Genomic DNA, 27,455 nt, shown 5'->3' with positions numbered 1-27,455 from the left:
AGGCTGCCACCTCCCTTCCATCGCGCTTTCAGCCGGCGTGACGTACTGGCTGCGCCCCATTCATGCCCCCTCAGTACTAGAGTCTTGCGGCTTCGCTCACGCGCCGTGGGCGTAAGAATCCTTTCGCCGGTCCCGGAGGTGGACTTGCGCTCAAAAGGGGCGACCGTCGCCACGGTGGCGGCCACTGCATCGCGTCCCACCTCCGCGGCCCTGGGCGCTGTGGTGTCGGTGGGCCCCGAGCCTATGACGGGCCAGGGCCATTCGGCGTCCGGGTCGTCGGCGTGGAGCACGGTATTCCGCCACGTCCGGTATGAGAATCTGGTAGCGGGCGTGAGCGGCGGCGTTTTATCCAACCTTGCGCTGCACCCGCTCGACCTCGTGAAGATCCGCTTCGCCGGTAAGAGCCCGCCCAGACACCGGGCTGCATCCTCTTACTGTCAGCCCGAACTGGGTGGTAAAGATTCAAAAGGAGGCCTGAATCTCCTCCGCCTTTTCCGTTCTAGGAGGAGGAGGAGCGGTGAAGGGGGTGCTGTCCGCCTTGGCTCACCTGAACTAGATTTGAGGAAATGGTGCTTGCTCTGTAGAGGGGTCGGCCTGCGATCGATCTTCCACGCTCCTCAAGACTAAGGGAGGGGGCGTGTATGTAGAGAAGTCTGAGAAAAAACATCCTCTTTGGCAGAGAAGATGGGATTCAAAGCCTGATTTGTAAAATAAAGAAGAGATGGTCACATTTTAAGGTTTAGTCCTCACACGTGCAAATCATTCACTCTTGGAGGAACTTTGAAATCTTAGCATACCCACGTGGTTTGGCAGCTCGACTAGTATTGGGATAGGACGTAATCTTCAGCGAATGGTTGGGAGATTTGGAATAGAATTCTCTTGAATGTTTGTTTTTTGGCGGTTATAGAATGGTACAAGGTCCTGTGAAAGAATAGGTTGCTAGAATCGAAATACTATTTTAAGTGAATTAGATGAATTGAGTATGTTGAAATAAAGCATTTTAGAAGTTAAACTCGACACTGAAGTCTGGAAAAAGAGTTTCAGAGATGATCTTTGATAACTGAAATTGCAGAAAATAGTTTCCAAATAAAGTTGTTACAAGTTAAGTTCTGCCTTGAGAATTAAATCTACAGAAGTTGTTTATCTTAGCATTAGGTAATTCAGTTCACTTAATTTATATTCTCTTAATGTCTGTAGACTGCTGTGTGGGCTACAGAAGTATCTAATAAAGTTCTTGCCTTCAGGGAACTTAGAATTTAATTGGAGTCATTAGACTTAGTCGTATAAAAGGTAATTCTAGACAACATAAAATCAAGAAATACGAATACAAAATATAAATACCCATAAACCGTCAAGAAAATTCTACAATGCTGATGGCCATATGTATCTTTAAGATTCAGTGGAAGATTGGGGCTTGGGGTTTCCCATAGAAAGGCTAATATTTTGACAGCTGGAGGAAGCAAGAAGCCGTTCTATGAAGGAAAATCATCGAAAATTATGGAGTATTATCTCTAGAAAAAACACAAAGGCATATAATTTCATGAAGTTTTATGATGCATGCACAAATAATTATTGACAAGTAATCTTTATCGAATGTTTACTAGGAGCAAGGCAGTGAACTATGCTTTAGATGCATTATCTCATTTATCATCCTGTAAATCTATTCACAGGAACAATCCTGTGAGTTTATGATCCCTGCTATACAGGTGAGGATAACAGAAATTGACTAACTTACCCAAGTCACAAGTTTGTAAAGATGGATCTGGGATTTAAACCCAGGTAATCTAACTCTGGAACCCTCTGGCACTTAACCCCTCACCATACTACCGCTGTAAGTCCCTGTTATACAATGGTTTGAACATTACAAGAATTTTAGACTTGGCTGCAGGTGCAGGCCTGTATGACTTAGTGTCTCTTCAGTAGCATTTTATCTAGGAGCAGAAGAGGTGATAGTCGAGGTGATCATTGAAGAATAGCGTGATTGGCCTGATGAATTTAGATAGTGCTTTGAAGCGTATCATTCCTGAGGAAAAGGAATTCTTGGTACCTGAGAAGATTAACAGTCTTGATGAATTGGGAAGAGTATTGGGAGACTAGTGGGGCTGATGTGACAGATAAAAGGATTGAGATTGGATTGGAGGCCTAAATCTAGGAGTGGAAGCAGGACTTTGTAATAATAAAGCTCACAGTGTAGCTCTGAAATGATGATAGAAAGGAGGAAAATTTAAGAAGATAAATAACAGAAATAAAAATTTATTGATTATCAGCATCAATGCTGAATAACATACTGTAGTTTTTATGCTTCCTTGTAATTAAACTCATTTAATAAAATTAAAATCTAATGAAGACAGGATATGGGGGTTAATTCTGAATGCATGCGCTGTTAAACCAAACCTGGAATTTTTCTGTGAGTTCAGGTATAAATTGGAACTCAGAGGTGTCCAGAGTGGTAGAAAGATTAGAAATTATTTCATATGAAAAATGACTGGAGGAACTAGTTTAGCTCAGGAGAGAAAAAAAACTCAAGATATTTAGAGAACTTCCATGTGGGAAAGGGGGCTGCCTTATTGTGGGTTGATCCTAAGGTCAGACACAGGTTGAGTGGAAATTACAGGAAAGCAGATTTTGGTTTGGCAGCGTGGTAGTGCTCAGAAATGAAATTGATGATGACCAGAAGTGGTTCAGATAGTAGGTGGATGACAAATGTTAGAAGATATTCTTGTATTAGGTGGAAAGATTGGATTGGATGATTGTTCAGGCTCCTTTTAACTTTACTATGTAATTTTAAACCCTCAAGAATGATGAGAGAGTCCCAACAAAGAATGTGAATGAGATATAAAAATAATAATTTTCTTAAATACCCAAAAGCCTAATCTGCAAGTTAAAGATATGTGTGAGCTCTTGTGAAGAATATAGAGAGTATGACTACATCCAAAATATTAAGGAACCAAATGTAAAATTCAGTGACAGTAGTGCAGAGTAAAGTTGTATAAGTATGTGGTATCACAAAACCCAGTAGCGTAAATAAGCTAGTACTTATTGAGTGCTTGCAATATGTCAGGCATAATTGTAAGAGCTTTATATGTACTAACTCATTTAATCCTTTATAATTTTTAGAGTTAGGTTCTACTGTTTTTCCTATCTTATGGAAAAACTCAGGCAGAGAGTAATCAAGTGACTTAGGGTTGCAAAGTAATTGCTAGAACTAGGAGTCAAGCTCAGAAAGTCTGTTTCCATAACATATGCTGTTAGTTTGAAACCATGAGTGGGTAGTTTGGTATAGCTAAAGGGTAAATTAAAATACTAGAGATGAAAACAAAGAATGATTCCAGAAACTTAAGCTGCCAGATTGACGTTATCTTTTATGCCATGTAAAAATGGAAACTGGCAGTAAGACCGCAACCCTCAGTAGGGCAGGATGTTAGGAATGAGAGATCAGGACTAGTAGCACAGGGCTGGCAGTTGAAGCCGCTTAATGGTTGAGACACCACCCCTGTTTGGTGGAAATTGTGCCTATAAATCAGCATTTAAGGATGGGCAGAGAAAAGGGGGCCCAGGAAATTTATTGGCAAAGAAGCAAGAGGACATTCAAGATAGTGTAAGAAGAGAGGGCTTTACACAATATCAGGTGTATTAAGGGGTTCTTAAGAAAGAGAGGACTCCAGAGTGCCTTTGAAGGTTCTTAATTAGAGCGCTTGCAGTAATTGGTGAAGCTCAAACCAGATTGCAGTGGGGATGAGAGAGTCCCTGCTGAGATTGGGAGGGGGAGGGGCTGGTTTTCTCATTGCAGACACTTAACTGATGAGGAGGCACTGGGATCAAAGAGGAAATACTTAGGAGAAACTTAAGTCTGTTTAAATACTAATGGGAAAGAACTGAAATCAAGGAAGATATTGGGAAATGGAGGCAGGAGGATAAGGAGTAAGGTATCTAACTAAGGGGGTTTGTCTGAAGAAGCAGGATCCGGAACAAGCTTTTTTGACCAAAACACTTAGTAGGAAATAAATTTTACCTTTGCTATCCAATGCATACACATACACACACAAACATTACTGAAACACAAGTTTCATGAAACATTACTTATCCTTACTTACTACTTGTAATGTCATTTATATTTGTTTTCAATTCCAGTCTGATTTTAAATAAAAGATACTAGCTGTCTGTTCAATTGGTTTCTTGATTCATCTGCAATTTTAAAGATACCAATATAGAGCACAGGTAGGGGGGGAGATTAATTTTATTAAAAGAGACAAACTCTTAATTGTCACAGAGCTGTCACAGAGGAAAGGAGGGGTAAAACTAACATCCCACAAATTAAACAGGTTGTGTTAGGGTGATAGTGCTAGATGGTAATTTTTAAGAAGTCATTGTCTTTCTTTGAAAATGAATTTAAAATTAGTGTCCTGTCTTGGCTCCTTTCTGTGCACCAAACTTTTTATCTTCAGCTTGTGTCCATTGGCATTTTTTAGTGCTATGATAGGCCATTGTAAGCTATTTGATAGGTACTTAGATCTACATGCTAATTCATTAGCGGCAAATGTTTTTAAAACAGTCATGAGGTCATTTAAGCCAGTGGTCCCCAACCATTTTGGCACCAGGGACTGATTCATGGAAGACAATTTTTCCACGAATGAGGGTGAAGGAGGTATGGATGATTTCAGGATGAAACTGTTCCACCTCAGATCATCAGGCAATAAATTCGCATAAGGAGTGTGCAGCCTAGATCCCTTGCATGCGCAGTTCACAATAGGGTTCAAGATTCTGTAAGAACCTAATACCACCACTGATCGGACAGGAGGCAGAGTTCAGGCAGTAATGCAAGCGATGGGGAGCAGCTGTAAGTACAGGTGAAGCTTCACCCGTACTCCGTCCACCTAGCTCACCTCCTGCTGTGCGACCCAATTCCTAACAGGCCATGGATTGGTACCGGGAGTTGGGGACCCCTGATTTAGACCGAAAAAATTTACTGTATTTCATCTATAAAACAATTTTAATTTTATGTTGGGGAGATTATAATTCAGCATTGGTTTATACCTATGAAAAGAACAGGTAGTGTTTTTATGGTTGGTTTTGCTTTTTACCTCAAGAGAGAAATGGTATTGTGAGTTTATTATTGAAAGGAAAATGGAAAGTTCTTAGAAAAAGGCATCTGTACAGAAGAATGAGACACACAGAATCCAGGGGAAGCATCAGAAAGAATATAAACTATACAGGAAAACATTTCTCAAGAGCCTGTCATTCTGCTGCCTGCCTTTAAACTTGTTGTCTTATATAAACCTAAACCCTGTGAGGTACATGACTTACCCCATTTTATAAGTGAGGATGCTGAAGCTCAGAAAGGGTAAGACCATGTAGCGAATTAGGGAAGTTACCTATCAAACCCAGGTCTTCTGACAAAACCTGATGTACTGTAATCTCCCTTCATGCTATAACATTGCCGGGTTAATGATGAGAGAAATTGACTTTTCCCCCTTTGCCTGGCAATGGTAAATAGTGATTCTTCTTTGCCAGGCTGGATTATACACGGTGAGGTAGTGGCAAGGGGACATTGAACCGGGGATGCTCATATGGCTAGTGGGGTGTAATTTGTATAAACTTTCTGGAAGGCAGGTTCAGTATGTATTTGTAACTTAAGTTTATACCCATTGACCCATATCAGTTCTGTTTCTAATAGCTGATTCTAAGGCAATAATAAGTGTTCATGCAGATTGTTGTACAGAATGTTCTTTAGAGGACTTTTTGTAATGGCCAAAAAAAAAAAAATTCATATGTCAGATGGAGGAATGACTGTAAATTATGGGATATCTATAAGATGGAAAGCCATAATGTCATATGTTAAAATCTTATTTGGGGGAATCTATTGAATAACAAGGGGGAATGCTCACAAATAATCTTGAGTGGAAAACAAAGCTGTATACAAAATTATATATAGTAAAATTACAAGTTTGGATATACTATAGTATAATGTAGAATGGTTTGTATGATGTAGAGTGCCGTTGCCGATTACTGAGATACTTAATACTCATATAATTAAGTGATTTTTCAAAACAGTAAAGAAATAATTGATACTGTATTATTCCTTGTGGTTTTCTACAACCTGCGCATACCTTTGTAAATAGTCCTTTTAACTATCCCTCATGCCCTAGAGTTACCCTATTTTGAATGTGCTTTCTGTTTCCTACAGAGAGGTGAAATGAAAAAGTGCCAGATTTATAATCTAGGTTATATTTTTTACAAAATTGGCAAGAAGACTACTTTAAATGCTGATGATGCTAGTTGAAAACGGATGGTATCTCAAAGTAGGATGATGGCGGTGTGAACTGAGACATAGACAGGTGCAAGAGAAATTTGTGATATAGAATTTAAAAGACTCGTTATTTGATAAAAAGGGATGGGAGGGAGGAGGGTTCATGGATAGTCCCCAGGTATCTGGTGTGGGCGTCTATGTAGATGATGATAACGTTTGTTGAGCTATATGGAACACTTGAGTTAAGAGCAACTTCGGAAGGGATGGGGAAAACTAGTTCAATTTTGGATGTGTTCAAGTGAAATACTTTTCTACTTTCTACTTGGATTTTGACGTATGTTGGTGGGGAGGATAAAAAGAATTTCCAGGAAAAAAAGTTTACCCCATCCTCTGCATTTTCTTTCCTGCTGCTCCTCAGGTCTTGCTAGCACTCGATATAATTGAGGCTCCTAGCTAGTTTATTTTTTGAGTAATATTTTTTAACATTCAAATCCTTAACCTTGGAGCAAAAACAAAACCTAGGTGTCTACACCTAGTTACCTAAGAGACTTTCGGATTATTTAAGAACTAATCTAATATTTCCTAAAATATTATTTGAGTGCTTGGTATGCCCCCAATAAACACTTGAATAAATTAATGAATGTAGTAGTTTTAAAATATTAAAGCCTGGGCTGGGCATGGTGACTCACGCCTGTAATCCCAGCACTTTGGAAGACCGAGGCGGGTGGATCACCTGAGGTCTGGGGTTTGAGACCAGGCTGGCCAACATGGTGAAACCCCGTCTCTACCAAAAAAAAAAAAATACAAAAATTAGCTGGGCATGGTTGTGCGTACCTGTAATCCCAGCTACTAGGGGAGCTGAGGCAGGAGGATTGCTTGAACCTGGGAAGTGGAGGTTGCAGTGAGCCAAGATCGTGCCACTGCACTCCAGCCTGGGCAATAGAGTGGGACTCTGTCGCAAAAAATATATATGTACGTATGTATTTATATAAATATATGTAATAAATATATAAGCCTGGAAAATAATTTTTCTACCTAAAAAAAGTTTTTCTTCTAAGTTTATCTCCTTATATAACTGATTGTGCAGTATCTGTGTTTATATGTGATACAGAGCTAGAACTTTGTTCTTACCTGACTTTGTATATCCCTTAATGCAGTGAGCGATGGATTGGAACTGAGACCGAAATATAATGGAATTTTACATTGCTTGACTACTATTTGGAAACTTGATGGACTACGGGGACTTTATCAAGGAGTAACCCCAAATGTGTGGGGTGCAGGTTTATCCTGGGGACTCTACTTTTTCTTGTGAGTAGATTTGGGAGATTTTACAATATTAAATAAAAAAGGAATTTTTGTTTTTAGTGATTTTTACATGTCACATGATGAAATAAGATGAGTCATTTAATCAATTTCTCTGAATTGGAAGGATCAGAAAGAACAAAATGGCTTATTAGTTAGTTTGATTAGTTTGATTATCAGATGCCTCTGATAATGGCTAATAAGCCATTTGGTCTGGAAGAAAGTTCTTAATAGGAAAAATGCTAAGACATGAGGTGGAGTAATACTCTTACAGAAGCCATTTCTGTGGGGTGAATTCAGGAAGATGAAATGTTTATCTGATTACTTTTGTAAGCTAAATAAATATTAAGAGAGCTTTTTATTTTAGTTAAAGCCATTTGAAAAACAGCCAACTCCAGATAATTCGCAATGAAATTGTAGGGCCCCTTTGATGTTTTATTAGGTGTTTTGGCCATATCAGTACATACTCTTGAGCATTTCTAATAGAGTCAAAGTATCACTAGATTAGAAAAAGTTGAATCAGTTGGTTTGTTATTTATTAGTGGTTTTGGAAAGTGTTGTAGAGACTGGAAGAGCCTGCAGCTGTTGTCCAAAATGAATCCTGTAGATTTCAGCCCTCTTTGGTATTCAGTTTTGATAACGAAAGATTGTTTAAATAACTATGTTATTTTCTCCATTTATCAGAGATTAGTTGCAGAGTGCCCCAAACAGAAAATTTATAAATACTGAAGCAACATTAATTACTTGTTTATCCTCAGCCAGATTCCCAAAATATTTGAGATGGCTTACAAAAATACATTTGTTTATGATGAAGGTAGAAAAGCAGGAGAGGATAGACCTTGGGGTCCTCATATGAATACGTACCATAGGAAATCCCTGTTGGGAACAGAAAGCAAAAGCCAGTGCATGGCTGAAAGGGTTTGAGGCAAATTGTTTCTTCTTGTTTGACCTGCCCTATCATCTTCCCAGCTCATTCCTTTCCTTACTCCTTCACCAGTCAGATGTCATCACCGTTTAAAATAACTACTGTCACCTGCCTCCTGAAGAAGCCATGGAAAGTTCCTGTGGCAGGCACATTCAGCTTATTTAGTGAACAAGAGCGTTGTCACAAAGCATCATCACACTGTATTGCAGGAACATGCACTGCTCTGAGCATGCCTCTGATCCGTGAAACTGAAACCATGAATAAGGAAGCTTTTCTTTGCTTCAATAGGTTTCATTGTTAGGAAAACATCAATATCTATCTAGTGTATTTGCCTTTGTCTTCTTTGTGTCATGTATTTTGCTTGATCTCCCATATGTTTATGGCAGTATCCAAACCAATCTTAAAGTAACTTTTAAGTGAAAGCAAAATAAAATTCAGCCTTAAAATTGTTTAAATATTTTTTCTCTTTTTCTTCTCTTTAGAGTGGTGTGTGTGTGTGAAACTATACACACACACACACCCCTTGACATATATATGTATATATATACACACACACACACTTTATGAATTTGAGTTGTATAGATTCTCTAAGACAGTTTCTAAGGACAAGCCATATAAAATTTTCACAATGAGAATTTCTTGGGCCGGGTGCAGTGGCTCACACCTGTAATCCTAGCACTTTAGGAAGCCAAGGTAAGAGGATCACATGAGTCTGGGAGTTTAAGACCCGCCTGGGCAACATAGTGAGACCCCCATCTCTTCAAAAAATTTAAAAAAGAATTAGTCTGGCATCATGATGCTGCATGCCTGTAGTCTTAGCTCATTGGGAGGCTGAGGCAGGAGGACTGCTTGAGCCTAAGAATTCAAGGTTACAGTGAGCTATGATTGTGTCACTGCACTCCAGCCTGGGTAATAGAATGAGACTCTGTCTCTGAAACAAAAAGCAAAAAAGAATGTGTTCACTTGAGATCATTATCGAAGTGAAGAGTAGAAATTGGCATTAAAGGAAATAGGCCGATTTGACTCCCTTACTCTGAAACATTTAATGGGTATATTCTACCAAATAAAATGCAAATCTCAGTCTACCACTCAAGTGTGGCCAGTTTTCCCTGTCTTCCCACCCACCCTTATTACTTTTCACCATGCTCGTCTTTTTCCTTGTTGAAACTGTGCCTGTCTCAATACTACCTCCTACACAAAGCTTTCTGTTATCTCAGTCATAATTCCTGAATTTCTTCTATTGTCTGTGTTGTCTTTTATTATGATTTTTTGTGCCACTTAATAGTCCTTATTAATTTGTTAAGAAAAATTCATCACATGTTTATCTTTTTATCGTCTATTAGAAAGCTGATGATAGTACCTGAACACAGGTGCTCAGTATATATTTGTTAAGTACTCCTTCTTTGGTCCCTTTTGTCTTTTATGACCAGTCTGCGTACCACTACTGTACTCTCACCTCCTCCCAGTTTTCCTATCTTTTGAGATTAATTGATGAGTGTCTGATTAAAATATTTTACATTTGTATTGCTAGCCATATTCATTTGAGAGGGAGGGGTGGTATAATCTTGCAGCAAACCACTTCCAGCAAATTCATTCTTGAAAAAGGTCTCATTTTGTGGTTGCATTATGCATTGACTTTTGCTTTTGGGGTAATGCTGTTGAGTTACATACACTTTAAAACAGACTTTGTGACACCTGTTCAAATTAAACTGCTCGCATTTAATTCTTTTAGTTACAATGCCATCAAGTCATATAAGACAGAAGGAAGAGCTGAACGGTTAGAGGCAACAGAATACCTTGTCTCAGCTGCTGAAGCTGGTAAGGCAATGTGTGAAATATAAAAATGTCACCTTCCAAACTTAATTTTCAGTTTCTGTTTTTGATTTTTTTTCTTTGAACACCTGAGTTTAAATATGCCCATCTAACCGTGTTAAATCAGTTATATGGAATTTCTTTTTTCATTTGTTTGTTTTTTTTGAGACGGAGTTTTGCTCTTGTTGCCCACGCCGGAGTGCAGTGGCGTTATCTTGGCTCACCGCAACCTCTGCCTTCCAGTTTCAAGCGATTCTTCTGCCTCAGCCTCCCGAGTAGCTGGGACTACAGGCATGCGCCACCAAGCCCAGCTAATTTTTTGTATTTTTAGTAGAGATGGGGTTTCACCATGTTGGCCAGAATGGTCTTGATCTCTTGACCTCGTGATACGCCCGCTCCAGCCTCCCAAAGTGTTGGGATTACAGGCGTGAGCCACCACGCCCAGCTGTTACATGGAATTTCTTAGAAGAAATTCTTATGATTACTCTGTGCAGATTTCAAGAATTTTACTTACAACAGAGTGGTAAAGTTTAGAAAAGTTATGAATCTCTAATGGTTTAAAATGATTTGGTATAGTGTTTCTTTAAAGTATAATTTTAGTTTTCAAATTATACAATTTAGTAGCCTTGTTTAATCGCCTCACTTATGTATACTATCCAGAAGAAAAAAACAGTAAGAGCCATAAGTCTTTATAACTCCTACTTTAATACCTTGATTTCTTAATGTTTGATTAGTCAGAAACTAACTTAGTCATTTTTGAATAGATAGCCACTAGCAAAAACCTGAGTCATAACAGGACCAAATATTTGTTGAATAAAGGACTACTTAGGAAACCTGGCAAGTGAAAAACTTAACCAGATGAATTTTTTTAAAAATTGTCACTCTATAAAGGATGTAAAATGTGACTTACTGTATTACATAATTATTTAATTTTTGAGGCATAGTAGTTACTTTGGATTTGAGAAAGATTGTGATAAAGCTGGGGTAGATATATGTGTCACATGCACAGATTATTGGGGTGCCAGATTCCTGGTCCTTTTTGCCTATCTTAAACCCCTCTCGGATTATACCATGTGCTACACCTGAGGTCTGTATCTGCCTACCATCTGTTCTCTGCACCAGGCCACGTTGTTTAGGAGTCAAGACATTTTTGCTATCCTTATGCTTCAAAGGGAAAGCATTTCACATTTCCATTTCCCTTTTAATTTACCTCTCACTAACTGCATGAGGAACTTTTTATGACTACCAAAAATGACGTCTACCCTTTGACCCTAAGACTGTGCCTCAGAGACTACATTTCACAATTTCATATATGGTCCTGTGCATTATCTTTTTTTTTTTTTTTTTTTTACATAAATGTACTGGTTTAAATTTGGGTTGTCCTAAGTGCAAAAGTATCTGTATGCTGAATAATCTTATTGAAATCTCATTTTAGGAGCCATGACCCTCTGCATTACAAACCCATTATGGGTAACAAAAACTCGCCTTATGTTACAGTATGATGCTGTTATTAACTCCCCACACCGACAGTATAAAGGAATGTTTGATACACTTGTGAAAATATATAAGTATGAAGGTGTGCGTGGATTATATAAGGTAACAAATTATCAATATATTTTAAATAACTGAAAATGGCAATTTCCATTGGCTCTGTTGTCTTAGTTCTGAATGACCTATAGTAAGTCCTAAAAAGAAGCCAAACTTAAGCAAGAAACAATTTAATGAAAACCGAAATATAGTTAATAATACTGAAATTGTACTTTAAGCTGTTTGTCCCCATTAACATAGGATGTATCATCATGACATTGGTGGGCATGAGATCTGTCTAAAACTTTGTCAAGTATCTATTTGATAAGTTACACAACCAGGTCACTCATTCCTTACTCCGTTCCTTGGAAGCTGTGGTCTCTTGGGAACCTGGGATAATGTAGTCTGGAGAAGACAGTAGCAGTCCTAACAGGATCTTATTTTATTGAGTTTTTAATTCATCTCAAATCTTACATAAATTAAAAAATAACGACACAAATCAAACCCAACCTTTTGCCTGTTGTAATATTTTAAAAATTTCTTCCTAGTGTCAAATCTGTTTTCTGATTTTGTAACTCCTTTTTATTTTCCCCTTTTCTACCTTCTATTCCCATCTATTGCTTACCCCATAAAGAAATTTTTAAGCATACATAGTTTAAAATCAAAATTAGACATGTTGAATTTCAGTTTGTTTTTCAAGAATTGAGTAATAGCTTTTAAAATCATTTTAAGGCTGATAGGATTTTACTGACCTGTGGGCAAGAATTTTGTAAATATATTACTCAATTTTATGTCTTTTCATCACTTTCTGCTTTATTCTTTCAGAATACCTATGCACAGTTCATTGATTTACCATTACCTTTAGTTTCTTAACTTTCCAGAATTTAATTTCCCACTCACATCTCAAATCTTGACAGTGTGGGTCTTCTTTATATGTATACTGTTTAAAGAAAAACTAATATATGAACATCCAAACCTTTAAAAATAAAGTAGAAGAGAATACTACCCGTTTCTTTATATTACTACAAGTTTTTAACCCAATATTTTAAAAATGTGACTTGTGCAAAATTAAATGAATTTGCTTAAAGTGCTGTAATGAGAGAGAAGAGAAAGTATTTTACTTAAATATATTGTTCTTCAAACATACGTTGTTTTGCTTTTTAAAAATCGTTCCCTTATAGGGATTTGTTCCTGGGCTGTTTGGAACATCACACGGTGCCCTTCAGTTTATGGCGTATGAATTGCTGAAGTTGAAGTACAACCAGCATATCAATAGATTACCAGAAGCCCAGTTGGTAAGATGATTCTTGTAAAAATGATATCATTTCCTTTTATGGGTATTTAATAGGTAGAAATTTTTGTCATGCTTACCTTGGTGGTAGTGCTGTGATAATGAGTACTGGCTCTGCCACTGATTTATAGTTAAATATTTATAGGCTGATGCCACACAAATGTCAAAAATAGAATCCCTTAAAGATCCATTTACATGTTTTTTCTATATAATTTTTACTTCTGTATTTTAAAAGAAATCCTGTCTAAAGAAAAAACTGTTTTGTGTTGCCATTTTAGAGCACAGTAGAATATATATCTGTTGCAGCACTATCCAAAATATTTGCTGTCGCAGCAACATACCCATATCAAGTCGTAAGAGCTCGTCTTCAGGATCAACACATGTTTTACAGTGGTGTAATAGATGTAATCACAAAGACATGGAGGTGAGAGCATGCGCTATATCAAAAATTGTTTTCATAAAGTACCTTGCATATCTTAGACCATCCTGTTGATACTAGTTTTATAGCAAAGGCCAGTTTGCTGTGGTGAACACATGATGGTGGTCCCTGCTTTCCCAATTATTACGTATGTGACCATGGCCTTAATCTCTCTGAGGCTTAATTTCTTCATTTGTAAAATAAGACTTTCTAGGCTAATAGGTTGTTATAAGAATCAAATTAAATGTGTGAAAATGTTTTGGAAAATAAAATTTAGGTGTTATAAAATATCTGAATGGTGTTGAATATAAGAAGTCATAAGCTAGCTTAATACATTCAAGAAGGCTCCACACCTGCTACTGGCACCATAACTTTTGCAAATACTTGTTTCTATATAGGAAAGAGATGATTTGTTCTTCAGTATGAGATTAAATTATTATAGGCAGACATCACCATATTTCCCTTTAATTCTAAAAGAACAGAGCAGAACATTTAGGATGTTTAAATTTAATTCAATTCAAGAAATATTTAATGAACACCTAAATGACAAATTTCTAGGCCATATTATTGGCATTAAAGGAATAAAGTTTTATCTTTATATGTGCTGTATTTTATATTTATATATGCTTTATATGTGCTGTTGGCTAGCATTTATCCAAGCTATGAGGTTTTTTAATGTCTACATTAGCTCAATTAAAGCTCCTGCCTGTTCATACGTTTAAAAACATTTGAAAGATAGCTAATTGAAGGGACTTTTTAGTTCAGTTTTGAGATGTTCCGACCCTCTCTTCCTCAGTCCATCCATAAAAGGAATGTAAATCCCTATAAATCCCATATAAACTACATTACTTGAGGACATTGAAAACATGAACTTAAATCAGAGTGAGGTTTGACTGCTGCTTGCTCCATGCCTTGTGTCAGTTAAAACTTTCATGTTTTCAAGCTAGCACTATAGAAAATTAAGCATTATCTATTTTTCCCTCTAAAGGAAAGAAGGCATCGGTGGATTTTACAAGGGAATTGCTCCTAATTTGATTAGAGTGACTCCAGCCTGCTGTATTACCTTTGTGGTATATGAAAACGTCTCACATTTTTTACTTGACCTTAGAGAAAAGAGAAAGTAAGCTAAAAGAGGACAATTCCAGTATATCTGCCCAAGGCAGCAACAAGCTCTTTTGTGTTTAAGGCATAAAAGAAGAATTCTGCATAGAAACATGGCTCATATTCGAAATTGGTCTATAGTCATCAGAAGCCAGAGAACTGCTAAGTCTTCCGCAATGTATTTCTGCTTTTTGCCTTCCCCATATATATGGAACTTGGGTACCTCTGCCTGAAATGGCTGCCATCAACACAATACTAAAACTGACACGAAGTATAGAGTTTCACAGATTTCTGCGTTTTATTGGTGGAACCTGATTCGCAACATTTGCTAAATGGATTAGATGAATGTACTTCTTTTTGTGAACTTAATTGCCTGGATTGCTTTAAAGTTAACCTTCGTGCAATACCAAGAAAATGGCTCCTTAAAAGAATGTCTTTGTATGTCTCAAGGTGAATTAAGGATTTACTGAATAAGGTGTTGACCAAATCTAGACCATTTTAGAATTAGGAAGTTTTAGTGAGAAAAAAATCCACTGTAAATATGCTTTAGTTTTAATTCAATTGGGATGCACTACCTAGCGAAAATGGAGAAACTATATACTTCTCAGAGAAATATCTGACATCTATTATCATTCCATTGCTATTTTTTTTCCCCAGAGACTTCCATAGTTTAAAATAAAATCCTAGATCAATTTCTTGTTTTTTGGCATAAATACTTTATTGTAAATTTATAAAGTCTGAGCTTCTAGGATCCAGCTGTGTCAACCTTTATTTAGCATATATAGTTATAAATCACTTCTTACAGATGCTAAATCACCTTTTACAGATGCTGAAATGTTTGGCATGTGTTTGTCGACAAAGTGAATGGAAATGAGAAACTTTATACTTTAGTTTTCAGATATATGGATCTAGATCCCAAATGAATGATTTTCATTGGTTTCTCAAATTCAGGTTGAAATACAAATTAATAGCCTTTATTGATTTTTACTTTTATGAGTCATTGTAGACGTCTATAAATATAAAAGGGCCTGTTCCCAAAGGATGCCAGAATACTAGCATTTTTATTTATCATAAACATCCACGAGTGCTGTTGCACTACCATCTATTTGTTGTAAATAAAACAGTATTGTTTTCAAAGCCATCTTTAAGTAGTTCTTTAAAAATAGGTCTATTTTTTTAAATTTTGGAAGTGGCATTGTTTTTAAAGTAAAGAGAAAATGATAAGTACTCAGTTGTATTTACTGTAGTATCTTGTAACATGCAGATGAATGCTTTATCAGTTAAATGTGATGTATTTTTTCATACTTCTGGATTATACTATAATTCATATGAAATCTTGATATTAGTCCCCATATGGAAAAAATGAACTGCAGTTGATATTTGGTGTTTAAGACAGCACCATTATTTAAAAACCTATGTACTCCCAAATGAATAAAACATAATTCTTGTCCTCTGAGAGCATACAAGCTTGTGTGATAAATGCATTAAATAATTACAGCTATAGATTAAGAACATGTAAAGAATATCTTACAAAGCCTGGTAAGAGTTCTGAGAGAAGAGAACTCAATTTCAGTCATTCAACAACAAATAGTTGCTCAGTTCCTGCTCTTTGCCAGGTATGTCGCCAAGCACTGAGGATATAGCAAATAAGCCAGACAATATTTCTGCCCTCAGGCAATTTTCATCTTGGTGTAAGGGACAGAAAAGGAAATATATGCGTAATATAATTTCAGGTATTTAAAGCTATAAATAAAACTACAGCAGAATTTGCGGAATAGTGTTGCTATCTTAGGTATTATGGTTGGGGTCAGGAAAGGTCTCTGAGGTAATATTTGGAACATTTTGAAAGAAGTGAGGAAGCAAGCCACAATGAGAGGAAACACATTTTAGGCAGAGAGGAGAGGAAGTAAAAAGGGCCTGAGGCAGGAATTAACTTGGCTAGAGGGGATGGGTGAGGAGAGAGAGGAGGTTGGAGAAGTGGCCATTGCAGTATGGTGGGAAAGAGCTCAGGTTGGACAGCCAGGCCCTCTGGCCTCAAAATTCAGCTTTCCCATTTTCTGTTTAACCTTAGGCAGGTCACTTCAGCCCTCTTTGTCTTAGGTTTCCTGATCTGTAAAATGGTGTCTTAGATCAGTTCCTCTGTAACAATGCCAGAGATGGGGATTCTTGGGCAAGTGACTGAGGGAGCACTTTCAGGAGAAATCTGTAATGGAGTAAAGCAAACAGGATAAGGCCGGGGAAGAAGAGTTTCAGGAGTAGTGTAGCCTCAGCCTGACCTTATAGGGCACTCTGCCAAATAAATTGGGCCACAGCAGATGTCCTGCCCAGAGGTGAAGGGGCTGAGCCATTAGGTTCCCACATCAGGCTGTCACAGACCACTGGCTATGGGGAGAAGGGATGGAGGAGTGACTAGGTACCTCTCCTCAGCCAAGGGCAATCCTCCAAGTAAGGGCGGAGGTGTCAGCTCTTACCAGCCAACACCTACAGCAGCTAGGGTATGGGTGCAACAGTCCCGTAAAAGGGGTCTGGGTAAATCACTAACAGCATCTGCTGCAAATGAGGATATTAAAAGTATATAGCTGTAGGATTATTGAGAGGATTAAATTAATGAATTTTTAAAAAGCTCTTAGTGTGCCTGGGCCAATAAATGTTAGCAGAGACCAGGCTTTATAGGCCATGGTAGAGTTTCGATTGAGAGATCATTCTGGTGACTGTATAGAGGAAACAGGAGAAAGGCAAAAAAGCAGGAATACTAGTTAGGAAGCTTTTACAAATGTCGAGTCATGAGCAGGTGGCAGCTTGGACCTGGTTGATGGAGTCTGAAGTGGTGAATTATAGCTTGGGGGAACTAGAGCAGGGTTCATGGAGGGGGAAACATTTAAGCTGGGCATTGAATGAAAATTCCAGAGGGAACCATGGAAAAAGGAAAGCACAGGTGACCTGCCTTGAACAGTGAGTTGTCAATTAACGTGATAATAAAAGGAAAAGGAAGAGAAAGCTGGAAGATTGGGACCAGGACATGAGAACTTGGAACCTGACAACCTGTGTAGGCTTTATTGGGTAAAAGAGAAGTGAGAGTAATTAAAGAACAGAGAGACATGGCTACTGCTTAGGGGTGACAGAGGAAGACTGGTCAGATAAGAGGAACAAATTCCAAACAGAAAGTGTTAGTCAACCAATAGATACTTCAGTAGGATGAAGATTGATGCCACTGATAAAGCAGATTCAAATTATAGAGGCTGATGACACATTGCAAGCAACTTAGGGGGTGGGGTGACTGTAAGTATTCATTTCACTATGGACTCTTCTTTCCTGGATTTTGGCAGATGAAGGTAAAGAACTTTAGCTTGTAAATGTACTGCAGTTCTATGAAGGAGTGTAGGTAGGAGAGGTTGGCAAAGGGAAAACCCTTGAAGATAAAGATACAGGATAAGGGGACGGGTGCAGTGGCTCACGCCTATAATCCCAGCACTTTGGGAGGCTGAGGCGGGCAGATCACAAGATCAGGAGATCGAGACCATCCTGGCCAACATGGTGAAACCCCGTCTCTACTAAAAATACAAAAATCAGCTGGGTGTGGTGGTGCATGCTTGTAATCCCAGCTGCTCTGGAGGTTGAGGCAGGAGAATAGCTTGAACCAGGGAGTCAGAGGTTGCAGTGAGCTGAGATCACGCCACCGTACACCAGTCTGGTGACAGAGCGAGACTCTGTCTCAAAAAAAAAAAACCAACTTGCTGGAGCTATGCACCAGAGAATGTAATCAAAGACAATGATGGGTACCATGCCTTGTGAAAAGAAGGCTATTACATTTCAATACGTGCTTTTGTAGTGTGACAATATTTAGAAAGTCATGTCTTCTAAACACACTAAAAAAGGGAGATCAACTAAAAAGTATGTTGGAGTTTATGAGTCATCAGAGTTACTATTTTCTTTTGAATGTGGACACTTAATATAAAATCCTCCAGATAAAGTATGTATTTTTACCATTTTTAAAACAAGGTCTCTTTGGCTATTGTAAAATAGCTTATACAAACAAAATCCTGTGAGATGATTTAGTTACCTTTATGCTTGTTTTCCAAAGATGTGTTAGGTAACGTGCAGAAATGATGTGAAGTTTGGGGTTAAAGTCTTACATTTCATTCTAAAGGACTAAATAGGAGAAAAACTCTGGAAGTACCTGTAATGAATCCTGTTGATTGGCTGCACAGCATCCATGTCTCCTCTTCCTTCTTGGAGTAGTAGTCTGAAGTTCTTTTTTTTTTTTTTTTTTTTTGAGACAGCGTCTCGCTCTGTCACCCAGTTTGGAGTGCAGTGACATGATCACATGATCATAGCTCACTGCAGGCTCAAACTCCTGGATTCAAGGGATCTTCCCACCTCATAGCTGGGACTACAGACATGAGCTACCTCACCTGGCCCCTGAATTTCTTTTTGAAACCCACCCCCTCCCTCCATTCTCAGTTTTGTGATTTAGATGGGATCAACCTCACCTGCACCAGAGGTAGGCCCTAATAAACAGAGCAAATCTGAATGTGCCATCTCTATCCATAATGAGTGGTTTGGAATTGGCATAGTTACTTAAGCTGGTCTGATCAGAGTGACTCTTAAAGTCATTTTCACCCTGATTATAGTGACATAAATTCTCTCTTTGCTGTTTCATGAATCCTCATTAGGGGTGACAGAGGAACCTCCTCATTCATGAATACAGCAAAGAGAGAATTTACGTCACTATACTCAAGGTGAAAGAACTTAGAGCTAATTTTTAGAGCTTCTCAAAGCCAATTTAGAATCATAGCTTAAACAGAGTGAGTTTGTCCAAAATGGAGTCAGCACCAAGGAAGTAACTAAGAAATTGAAAGAAATGAACTAGGTACTTTGTTGTGTTACATGGGATTCTGCATCAACCCTTACACCTAGCAGCATGTACTTCTGGAGTTTTCAGTGGGTGACCCAGTAGATTTCCTGGGTTTTTTCGTTTGTTTGTTTTTGAGATGGAGTATCGCTGTGTCACCCAGGTAGAAGTGCAGTGGTGTGATGTTGGCTCACCCCAACCTCAGCCTCCCGGGTTCAAGCGATTCTCCTGTCTCAGCCTCCCAAGTAGCTGGGACTATAGGCGTGTGCCAGCACACCTTGCTAGTTATTATATTTTTAATAAAAACAGGGTTTCACCATGTTGGCCAGGCTGGTCTCGAACTCCTGACCTCAAGTGATCCGCCCACCTCGGCCTCCCAAAGTGCTAGGATTACAGGTGTGGGTCACCGTGCCCGGCCGACTTCCTGTATTTTTAAAGCTAGTCTCGGTTTGGTTTTTCTATCACTTGCTGCAACTGAAAACTTCCCAGATGGCACAGAATCTGTGATACCCTGAATTCTGTATGTCACTTCCTCATCAGCTGTTTTGTTCTAGGTGGACTCTTGTTTTTGTGGAAATTGAAGTCAACTTTATGAAAATTGAGCACTTTGGGACCATTGTGTGATCACGTAGTTTCTTTAAAATGTGTTCAGTTTTACAGGAAAACATCGTTTGATATTTATATAAGTTAAAGAGATTATTCAACTCATGAAAAGCACAAAGGTAGAAGATTGATAGACTTAGAAAAATAAAATATGCTTATGGTGGAAGATCCAACTGTACAAAAGTTGAATGATTTGTAAGTTCTCCCTGGTGGATTTTCTGAGATCTAATATTCCAGAATTGTGTTTAGTATTAAATTTCAATATTATGATATTAGACTTGTACCACTGTAAAGGCTAGGAAATTATAAAACCTGTTCACACTGAACATGTCAAAAGGAAAAGCAGCAAGCTGTTTTTGTTAAGTGATTCACATTAATCTCTTTCCCATCTAAGTTCCAAGCCAATCCAGACATAGACAAGAGGTAGAGGGAGCATGGGATATTGCCTTTATTAATGATAAAGCTAAAATTAGAGAATGAGGCTTATATAGATATAAAAGTAGGTTTCCTTATACCAAGCCCCAGAATCATATAGCCATCTAAACCGCAGACAACACTGAACTAAGACTATTTTATGGGCTGCTCTTGTGAAAGTTACAGCAAGGAGAAGTGGGGCAGAATGCATTTTCTCTGTAAGCAGCTTATTTCCAAAGAGAGAGGAGGGAAAGAAAGTGCCACTCGTGCTCACTTCCCTATCCCAAACTTAACAATCAAATCAATTACATCTGTCAGTCTAGGTTCAACCAGGAGACAGAACACACCGTAATTTAAATATGCTAAGTTTAAAGAATTATTATGCTATGGTAGAACAATATAAATATGTTTAGAAAATCTAAACTATTCTAGGGCCGAGGCTGAGTAGCCAAAGAAGGACAAAGTTGGAAGAGAGTCCCCCTCTGGTGTTCAGACTTTATTGGAGAAGTTGTGGCTGCAGACCACTGGATGATGTGGAAGTTTGCTGGAGTGCCTCGGGCCAGAGGTGGTTTAGAATTGTCTAATGAACAGGAAACGGTTCTCTGGGACACGGGCAAGCCAAGGCTAGTGAGCAGATTGCAGAGTTAGGACATTTCTGCAGGTGTGAAACTGGGGCAGAACTTATACACATTGGAAGGACCTCAGAAGCCAACCTTTAGGAGAAAGGAAAGCTGAGATTGATGGGTGGGCATACAGAGAGAGTCAGGGCACTGCTACAGGTACCTGGCCAGGAGCATGTGGGGTGCATCTCAAGAGGGCTGCAGCAAGGTGGTCACCAAGCTTCCTAGGCTGGGACTGCAAGGTAGACTGTATATTCTGTGTGCAACCGGAGCAAAACACCACCAGATGCATACACCACTGACCTTGCAGTGGGAGCAAAAAAGAAAAAAAAATGAGCACGCTGACACTAGGATGAGAAATTCCTTTCCTCCTGCAGTGCCCCTCCAATGTCCTCTACTTATTCTCATTGTAAAGGAGAAATGCTTATTGTTCAATCTGTTGTCACAGAGTAAATACTGAAGGATGAATTTGGAGCTGAGAAGTGATAAATTGACAAGGGGGCCCTTTGGACTGCTCAGCTTCCATACGCACCTTTCTACACATATTTGAACTCCTGCACAACAACAGAGCAACTAACTATATTTTGGCCTAGCAAGATAGTTATCCTTCTGATAAGTGAAGCTCTTACTGTTCCCCAGAATAAGACGCAAAGTCTCAACAGTCATTGGATTCATTGCTGCATATATTAATTACTCCTCAATTCAGTCATCATCCTACCTAATTTTCTGTTAAGACTGAATTGTAAAGTTGACCTTCAGCAACCTGTATAATAAAAAATAGGGAGAATGGGAAAGTAGAAAATAAAAATAAACACATGCATACAAACAAAGAGAATACATGCAGAGCTACAGTTCTTGTTTCTGTGATTGGTCACAAAGTTATGGTTGATATCTATAGCTTCCACCTCCAACTACCTCTATATTTCCCTTTTCCACAGTCAGAATCAGCTGCTGTGGGTTCTTTGCCTAGTAGAGGGCTTCAAGCCTTCCTTTTTGAAAGGTCTGAATCCTCAATCATCCTGCCCTTTTCTGATTCTTGTGATTTTCCATTTAACCTTTACAGTTGGACATGGAAGTATTAAGAGGCATCTTAGAACATCTCCTGGGTTCCAGAAAGTCCTCCTTGCTTCCATTTGCAGAAGCAAACCAATTTACCTTGGAAATTGAGATCAATCACTGCAGCCAATAAATTAACCCCCTCTTTTTCATCCGTTGGTTAAGTGTTATATGAAGTGCAAAAAAATGACCAGGTGGCAGTCTGATAAGCAGAATTCTAAAATGAATGCCATAACTTTTCCTCTCTTGTACACACCCTGTGTAATCTCCCCTTGAGGATGGTTGAGACCTATAAACATAATTGGATAGCACCTCCATGATTATGCTATATGGCAAAGGGTTCCTAATCAGTTGACTGTAATCCAAAGGGAGATTATCCTGTGTAGGTATGATCTAATCAGGCAACTTGTTTAAAAGCAGAAGAGTTATCCTGCTGGTCTAGAAGAAAAACAGCCTGTTGTGAAAGTAGGGACCATAGGGACCTGAGGGTGACCTCTAGGAGCTGAGAGCAGTCCTCAGCTAACAGTAAAAAAAACTAGAACTTTAATCACAACTGCAAGGAACTGGATTGTGCTAACAACCACATGAGCTAGGAATAGGATCCTAAGTCTCAGATGAGATCACAGCCCCAGCCAATGCTTTAATTTCAGCCTGGTAACACTGAGCAGAGGATTCGGCTAACCTGTATCCAGACCCTTGACCCACAGAAACCATGAGATAAATAAATTTGTGTTGTTTCAAGTTACTAAATTTGTAGTAATTTGTTATGCAGCCAATAGGAAACTGATAACCTGTCTCATCCTACAACTCAGTGGAACCACTATTTTGTTCCCCTGGTGGGTACTAAGCTTTCCAAACCAGCAAACTCAAGAGTTGCCAGGTGCAGGGGCCTTTGAAAACAGTATGCTGAGAAAAAATAGGGCTCAAGGACAGTATCTCCAACTGAACTTTTAATGAACTCCCGTAGGCGCCAAGAAGGCGGGTAGATAAGTAAGAATATAGAAACAAGGTACTGAGTAGAAGGTTACATGTGGGAAAAGAAAGTTTGTTTTGCATTGCATTCTTTCTGCTGATGTGAGGTTTATGGAGTATAAATAAAGTGAGGCGGAGGCTCTGAGTGCGGCCGCCATGTTCTCTGTGTGTCTTTGTCTTTGTGTGTGTTCTTTCATTCTCCACCACCCCCGGTGCGGCCCCCAACAGCCGGGACAGGAAGCAAAAAGTCTGTAAGCTGGTTATTAGGTGTAATAATGAGATACGTCTGTGATAGTTTATTTTAGATGTCAACATGACTAGGCTAGGGGTTACTCAGCTAGCTGTTAAGGCGTTATTTCTAGCTATATCTATGAGTGTGTTTCCAGAAGAGATCGGCATTTAAATCAGTGGACTGAGGAAGGAAGATCTGCCCTTAGTGAGGGTGGGTGCAGTCCAATCAGCTGAGGGCCGCATTCAAACAAAAAGGCAGGGAGGAAAGGTGAATGTGATCTTTATTCTGGAGAAGGGATACCTTTCTTTGACTGCCCTTGGACATCAGAACTCCAGATTCTCCAGCTTTCGGAGTTGGACTTACACCAGCACACCTCCTGCCCCGAGCTCCCAGGGTTCGGCCTCAAACTGAAAATTACACCATGGGCCTCCCTGGTTCTCCAGTTTGCAAATGGCTTGTTGTGAGACTTCTCAGCCTCCGTAATTGGGTGAGCCAATTCCCCTAATAAATTTCCTCTCATTTATTAAGAGATTTATAAGTATATAGGCATACCTTTGAGATCTCTGAGATATTTTTATAGTTCAGTTCCAGACCACTGCAACCAAGTGAATATCACAATGAGTCATGTGAATTTTTTGATTTCCCAGTGTATATAAAAATTATGTTGATATTATACTGTAGCCTATGAAGTGTATAATAGCATTATGTCTAGAAATACCTTGTACATAGCTTAATTTTAAAATACTTTATTGCTAAAAAAATTCTGACAATCGTCTCAGCCTTCAGTGAGTTGTAATCTTTTTGCTGGTGGAGGATCTTGCCTCATGATGGCTGCTGATTGATCAGGTTGGTGGTTGCTGAGGTTGGGGTGGCTGTGGCAATTTCTTAAAATAAGGTAATGGAGTTTACCACATCGATTGACTCTTGCTTTAATGGAAGATTTCTCTGTAGCTTGTGGTGGTGTTTGATAGCGTTTTACTCACAGTAGAACTTTGTTTGAAATTGTAGTTGATTTTTTCCATCCCTGCTGCTGCTTTATCAAGTAAGTTTATGTAATATACCAAATCCTTTGTTGTCATTTCACAATATTGACAGCATCTTCACCAGGAGTAGATTCCATCTCAAGGAACCACTTTTCTGAAATGTTAATTTTTATGGGTACATAGTAGATATATATTTATGGGGTACATGAGACATTTTGATTCAGGCGGCATACGCCATGTAATAATCGCATTAGGGTAAATGGGGCATCCGTCACCTCAAGCATGTATCGTTTCTTTGCGTCACGAACATTCCAATTATACTCTTTTAGTTATTTTTAAATGTACTATAAATTATTCTTAATTGTAGTAACCCTGTTGTGCTATCAAATACTAGATTTTATTCATTCTTTCTATTTTTTGTGCCCATTAACTATCCCCACTCTCCCCTGACTCCCCACTACCCATCCCAGCCTCTGGTAGCTAACATTCTACTGCCTATCTCCATGAGTTCAATTGTTTAATTTTCAGCTGCTACAAATGAGTGACAACATGTGAAGTTTGTCTCTCTGTGCTTGGCTTATTTCACTTAACGTAATGTGCTCCAGTTCTATTGATGTGTTGCACATGACAGGATCCTTTGTGTATAAGTACCACATTTTCTTTATCTATTTGTCTGTTGTTGGACAGGTAGGTTGATTCCAAATCTTTGCTGTTATGAATTGTGCTGCAATAAATATGGGAGTGCAGATATCTCTTCAATATACCAATTTCCTTTCTTTTGGTTATATGTCTGGCAGTGGGATTGCTGGATCATATGATAGTTCTTAGTTTTTTTCAGAAACCGCCAAACCATTCTCCATAGTGACTCTAATAATTTACATTTCCACCAACAGTGTATGACGGTTCCCTTTTCTCTACATCCTCACCAGCATTCATTAATTGCCTGTCTTTTGGATAAAAGCCATTTTAACTGGGGTGAGGTGATATCGCATTGTAGTTTTGATTTGCATTTCTCTGATGATTAGTAATATTGAGCACATTTTCATATGCCTGTTAACCATTTGTATGTCTTCTTTCAAGAAATGTCTATTCAAATCTTTTGCCCATTTTTAAATTGAATTATTAGATTTTTTTATATAAAGTTGTTTGAGCTTCTTATATGTTCTGGTTGTTAATCCCTTGTCAGATGGATAATTTGCAAATATTTTCTCCCATTCTGTGGGTTGTCTCTTCAGTTTGTCGATTGTATCCTTTGCTGTGCAGAAGCTTTTTAACTTGATGTGATACCATTTGTCCATTTTTGCTGTGGTTGTCTGTGCTTTTAGGTTATTACACAAGAAATAACTTTGGGAGGCCAAGGCAGATGGATCACCTGAGGTCAGGAATTTGAGACAAGCCTGACCAACATGGTGAAACCAGGTCTCTACTAAAAATACAAAAATTAGCCAGGTTTGGTGGCTCACACTGGTAATCCCAGCTACTGGAAAGGCTGGAGTAGGAAAATCCCTTGAACCCAGGAGGCAGAGTTGTGTTCTTTAGAGTGGCAACTTTTGACATTTCTCAAATCTATTCTCTCTTTTATTCCTATGGTCATCACCAAAGCCCATACCATTCCAGTAAACTTTTTTTATTGTAGATAATATATCTAACATAAATTTGCCATTTTAGCCACTTTAAAGTGCACAATTCATTGGAATTTAGTATATTCACAGTGTTGTACAACCATCATCACTCTGTAGTTTCAGAATATTTATATTATTCCAAAAGGAAACCATATACCTATTAAGCAATCATTCTCCATTATTCCCTCCTCTAACCCCTAGCAATCACTAATCTGCTTTCTGTCTCTATGGATTTGCCTTTTCTGGGCATTTCATATAAATAGAATCATACCACATGTTGCCTTCTGTGTCTGTCTGTGTAATATTTTTGAGGTTCATCCATGTTATAAGAATGTATTGACACTTAATTCCTTTTTATGACTGAATAATATTACATTGTATTCATACACCACATTTTGGCTATCAATTTTTTTCAGTTGATGGACATTTGGATTGTGTTGACGTTTTGGCTATCGTGAAGAGCGCTGCTATGACCATTCATGTTCAAGATTATGTTTGTACCACTGTTTTCAGTTCTTCTGGGTATAATGGCTGTACCATTTTGTATTCCCACTAGCAATGTATCAGAACTTCATTTTCTCCATATCGTTGCCAACACTTATTTTCCATTTTTTTATTATAACTATCCTGTTCGATGTAAAGTGGTATCTCAATATAGTTTTAACTTGCAGTATCCTAATGACTAATGATGTTAAGCATGTTTTCATGTGTCTGTGGGCTCTTCATCTATCTTCTTTGGGGAAATGCCTATTCATTTCTTTTGCAAATCTTTTGACTAAGTACTTTTTCTTTTTGTTGTCTTAACAGCCTCTTAAGCTGGCCTTCCTCTACTCTTCGTACCTCTAACTTTTGTTTTTTAACTCAGCTGTTGGAATGAGTTTTTCTTATATAATGTTCTTCTACACCAAACTGTCAATAGCTCTCCACAGCTCTACAGATAACTCTGGCATTCATGGCCTCCACAGTATTTTCTCAGCCTCCTTTACCAGCTTTGACTCTTTTTTTTTTTTGCCCTGATGTACATTTATTTTTCTTTTATATATATAAATATATATAATATATATAAATATAAATAAATATATAAATGTATATTTATTTATACATTTATTTTTATGTACATTTATTTTTCTTTTATATATAAAAATATATAAAATATATATTTATATCTTTATAGTATAAATATATATATAATATATATTATAAATATATATAGAAGAAAAAATTATATATATAATTACACTTCAAGTTCTGGGGTACATGTGCAGAACATGCAGGTTTGTTACATAGTTATACACATGCCATGGTGGTTTGCTGCACCCATCAATCTGCCACCTATATTAGGTATTTCTCCTAATATTATTCCTCCCCTAGCTCCCCCACCTACCGACAGGCCCTGCTGTGTGATGTTTCCCTATGTCCATGTGTTTTCATTGTTCAACTCCCACTTATGAGTGAGAACATGCAGTGCTTGGTTTTCT

General features: G+C 38.3%; 1 protein-coding gene across 1 annotated transcript; it reads left to right on the top strand.

Moving 5' to 3' along the window:
• Positions 1–32: 32 nt before the first annotated feature.
• Positions 33–16,086, top strand: SLC25A32 (solute carrier family 25 member 32). Its single transcript, XM_025395386.1, has 7 exons — positions 33–397; positions 7,405–7,555; positions 10,207–10,292; positions 11,722–11,882; positions 12,995–13,108; positions 13,383–13,528; positions 14,511–16,086. The coding sequence occupies exons 1-7, from the start codon at positions 244–246 to the stop codon at positions 14,644–14,646; spliced, it is 948 nt and encodes a 315-aa protein (XP_025251171.1). The 5' UTR covers positions 33–243; the 3' UTR covers positions 14,647–16,086.
• Positions 16,087–27,455: the final 11,369 nt, after the last annotated feature.

This window comes from Theropithecus gelada, chromosome 8 (genome assembly GCF_003255815.1).
Source record: "Theropithecus gelada isolate Dixy chromosome 8, Tgel_1.0, whole genome shotgun sequence".
NCBI lineage: Eukaryota > Metazoa > Chordata > Mammalia > Primates > Cercopithecidae > Theropithecus > Theropithecus gelada.
This window is presented reverse-complemented; position numbering and strand designations above follow the sequence as displayed.

Bases quoted from the DNA above. Each gene is read 5' to 3' on its own strand.
- SLC25A32 (XM_025395386.1), top strand. From the start codon at position 244: ATGACGGGCCAGGGCCATTCGGCGTCCGGGTCGTCGGCGTGGAGCACG. The intron at 11,883-12,994 runs GTAACAAATTAT...GTTCCCTTATAG, and splicing joins GTGTGCGTGGATTATATAAG to GGATTTGTTCCTGGGCTGTT. The intron at 13,529-14,510 runs GTGAGAGCATGC...TTCCCTCTAAAG, and splicing joins GTAATCACAAAGACATGGAG to GAAAGAAGGCATCGGTGGAT.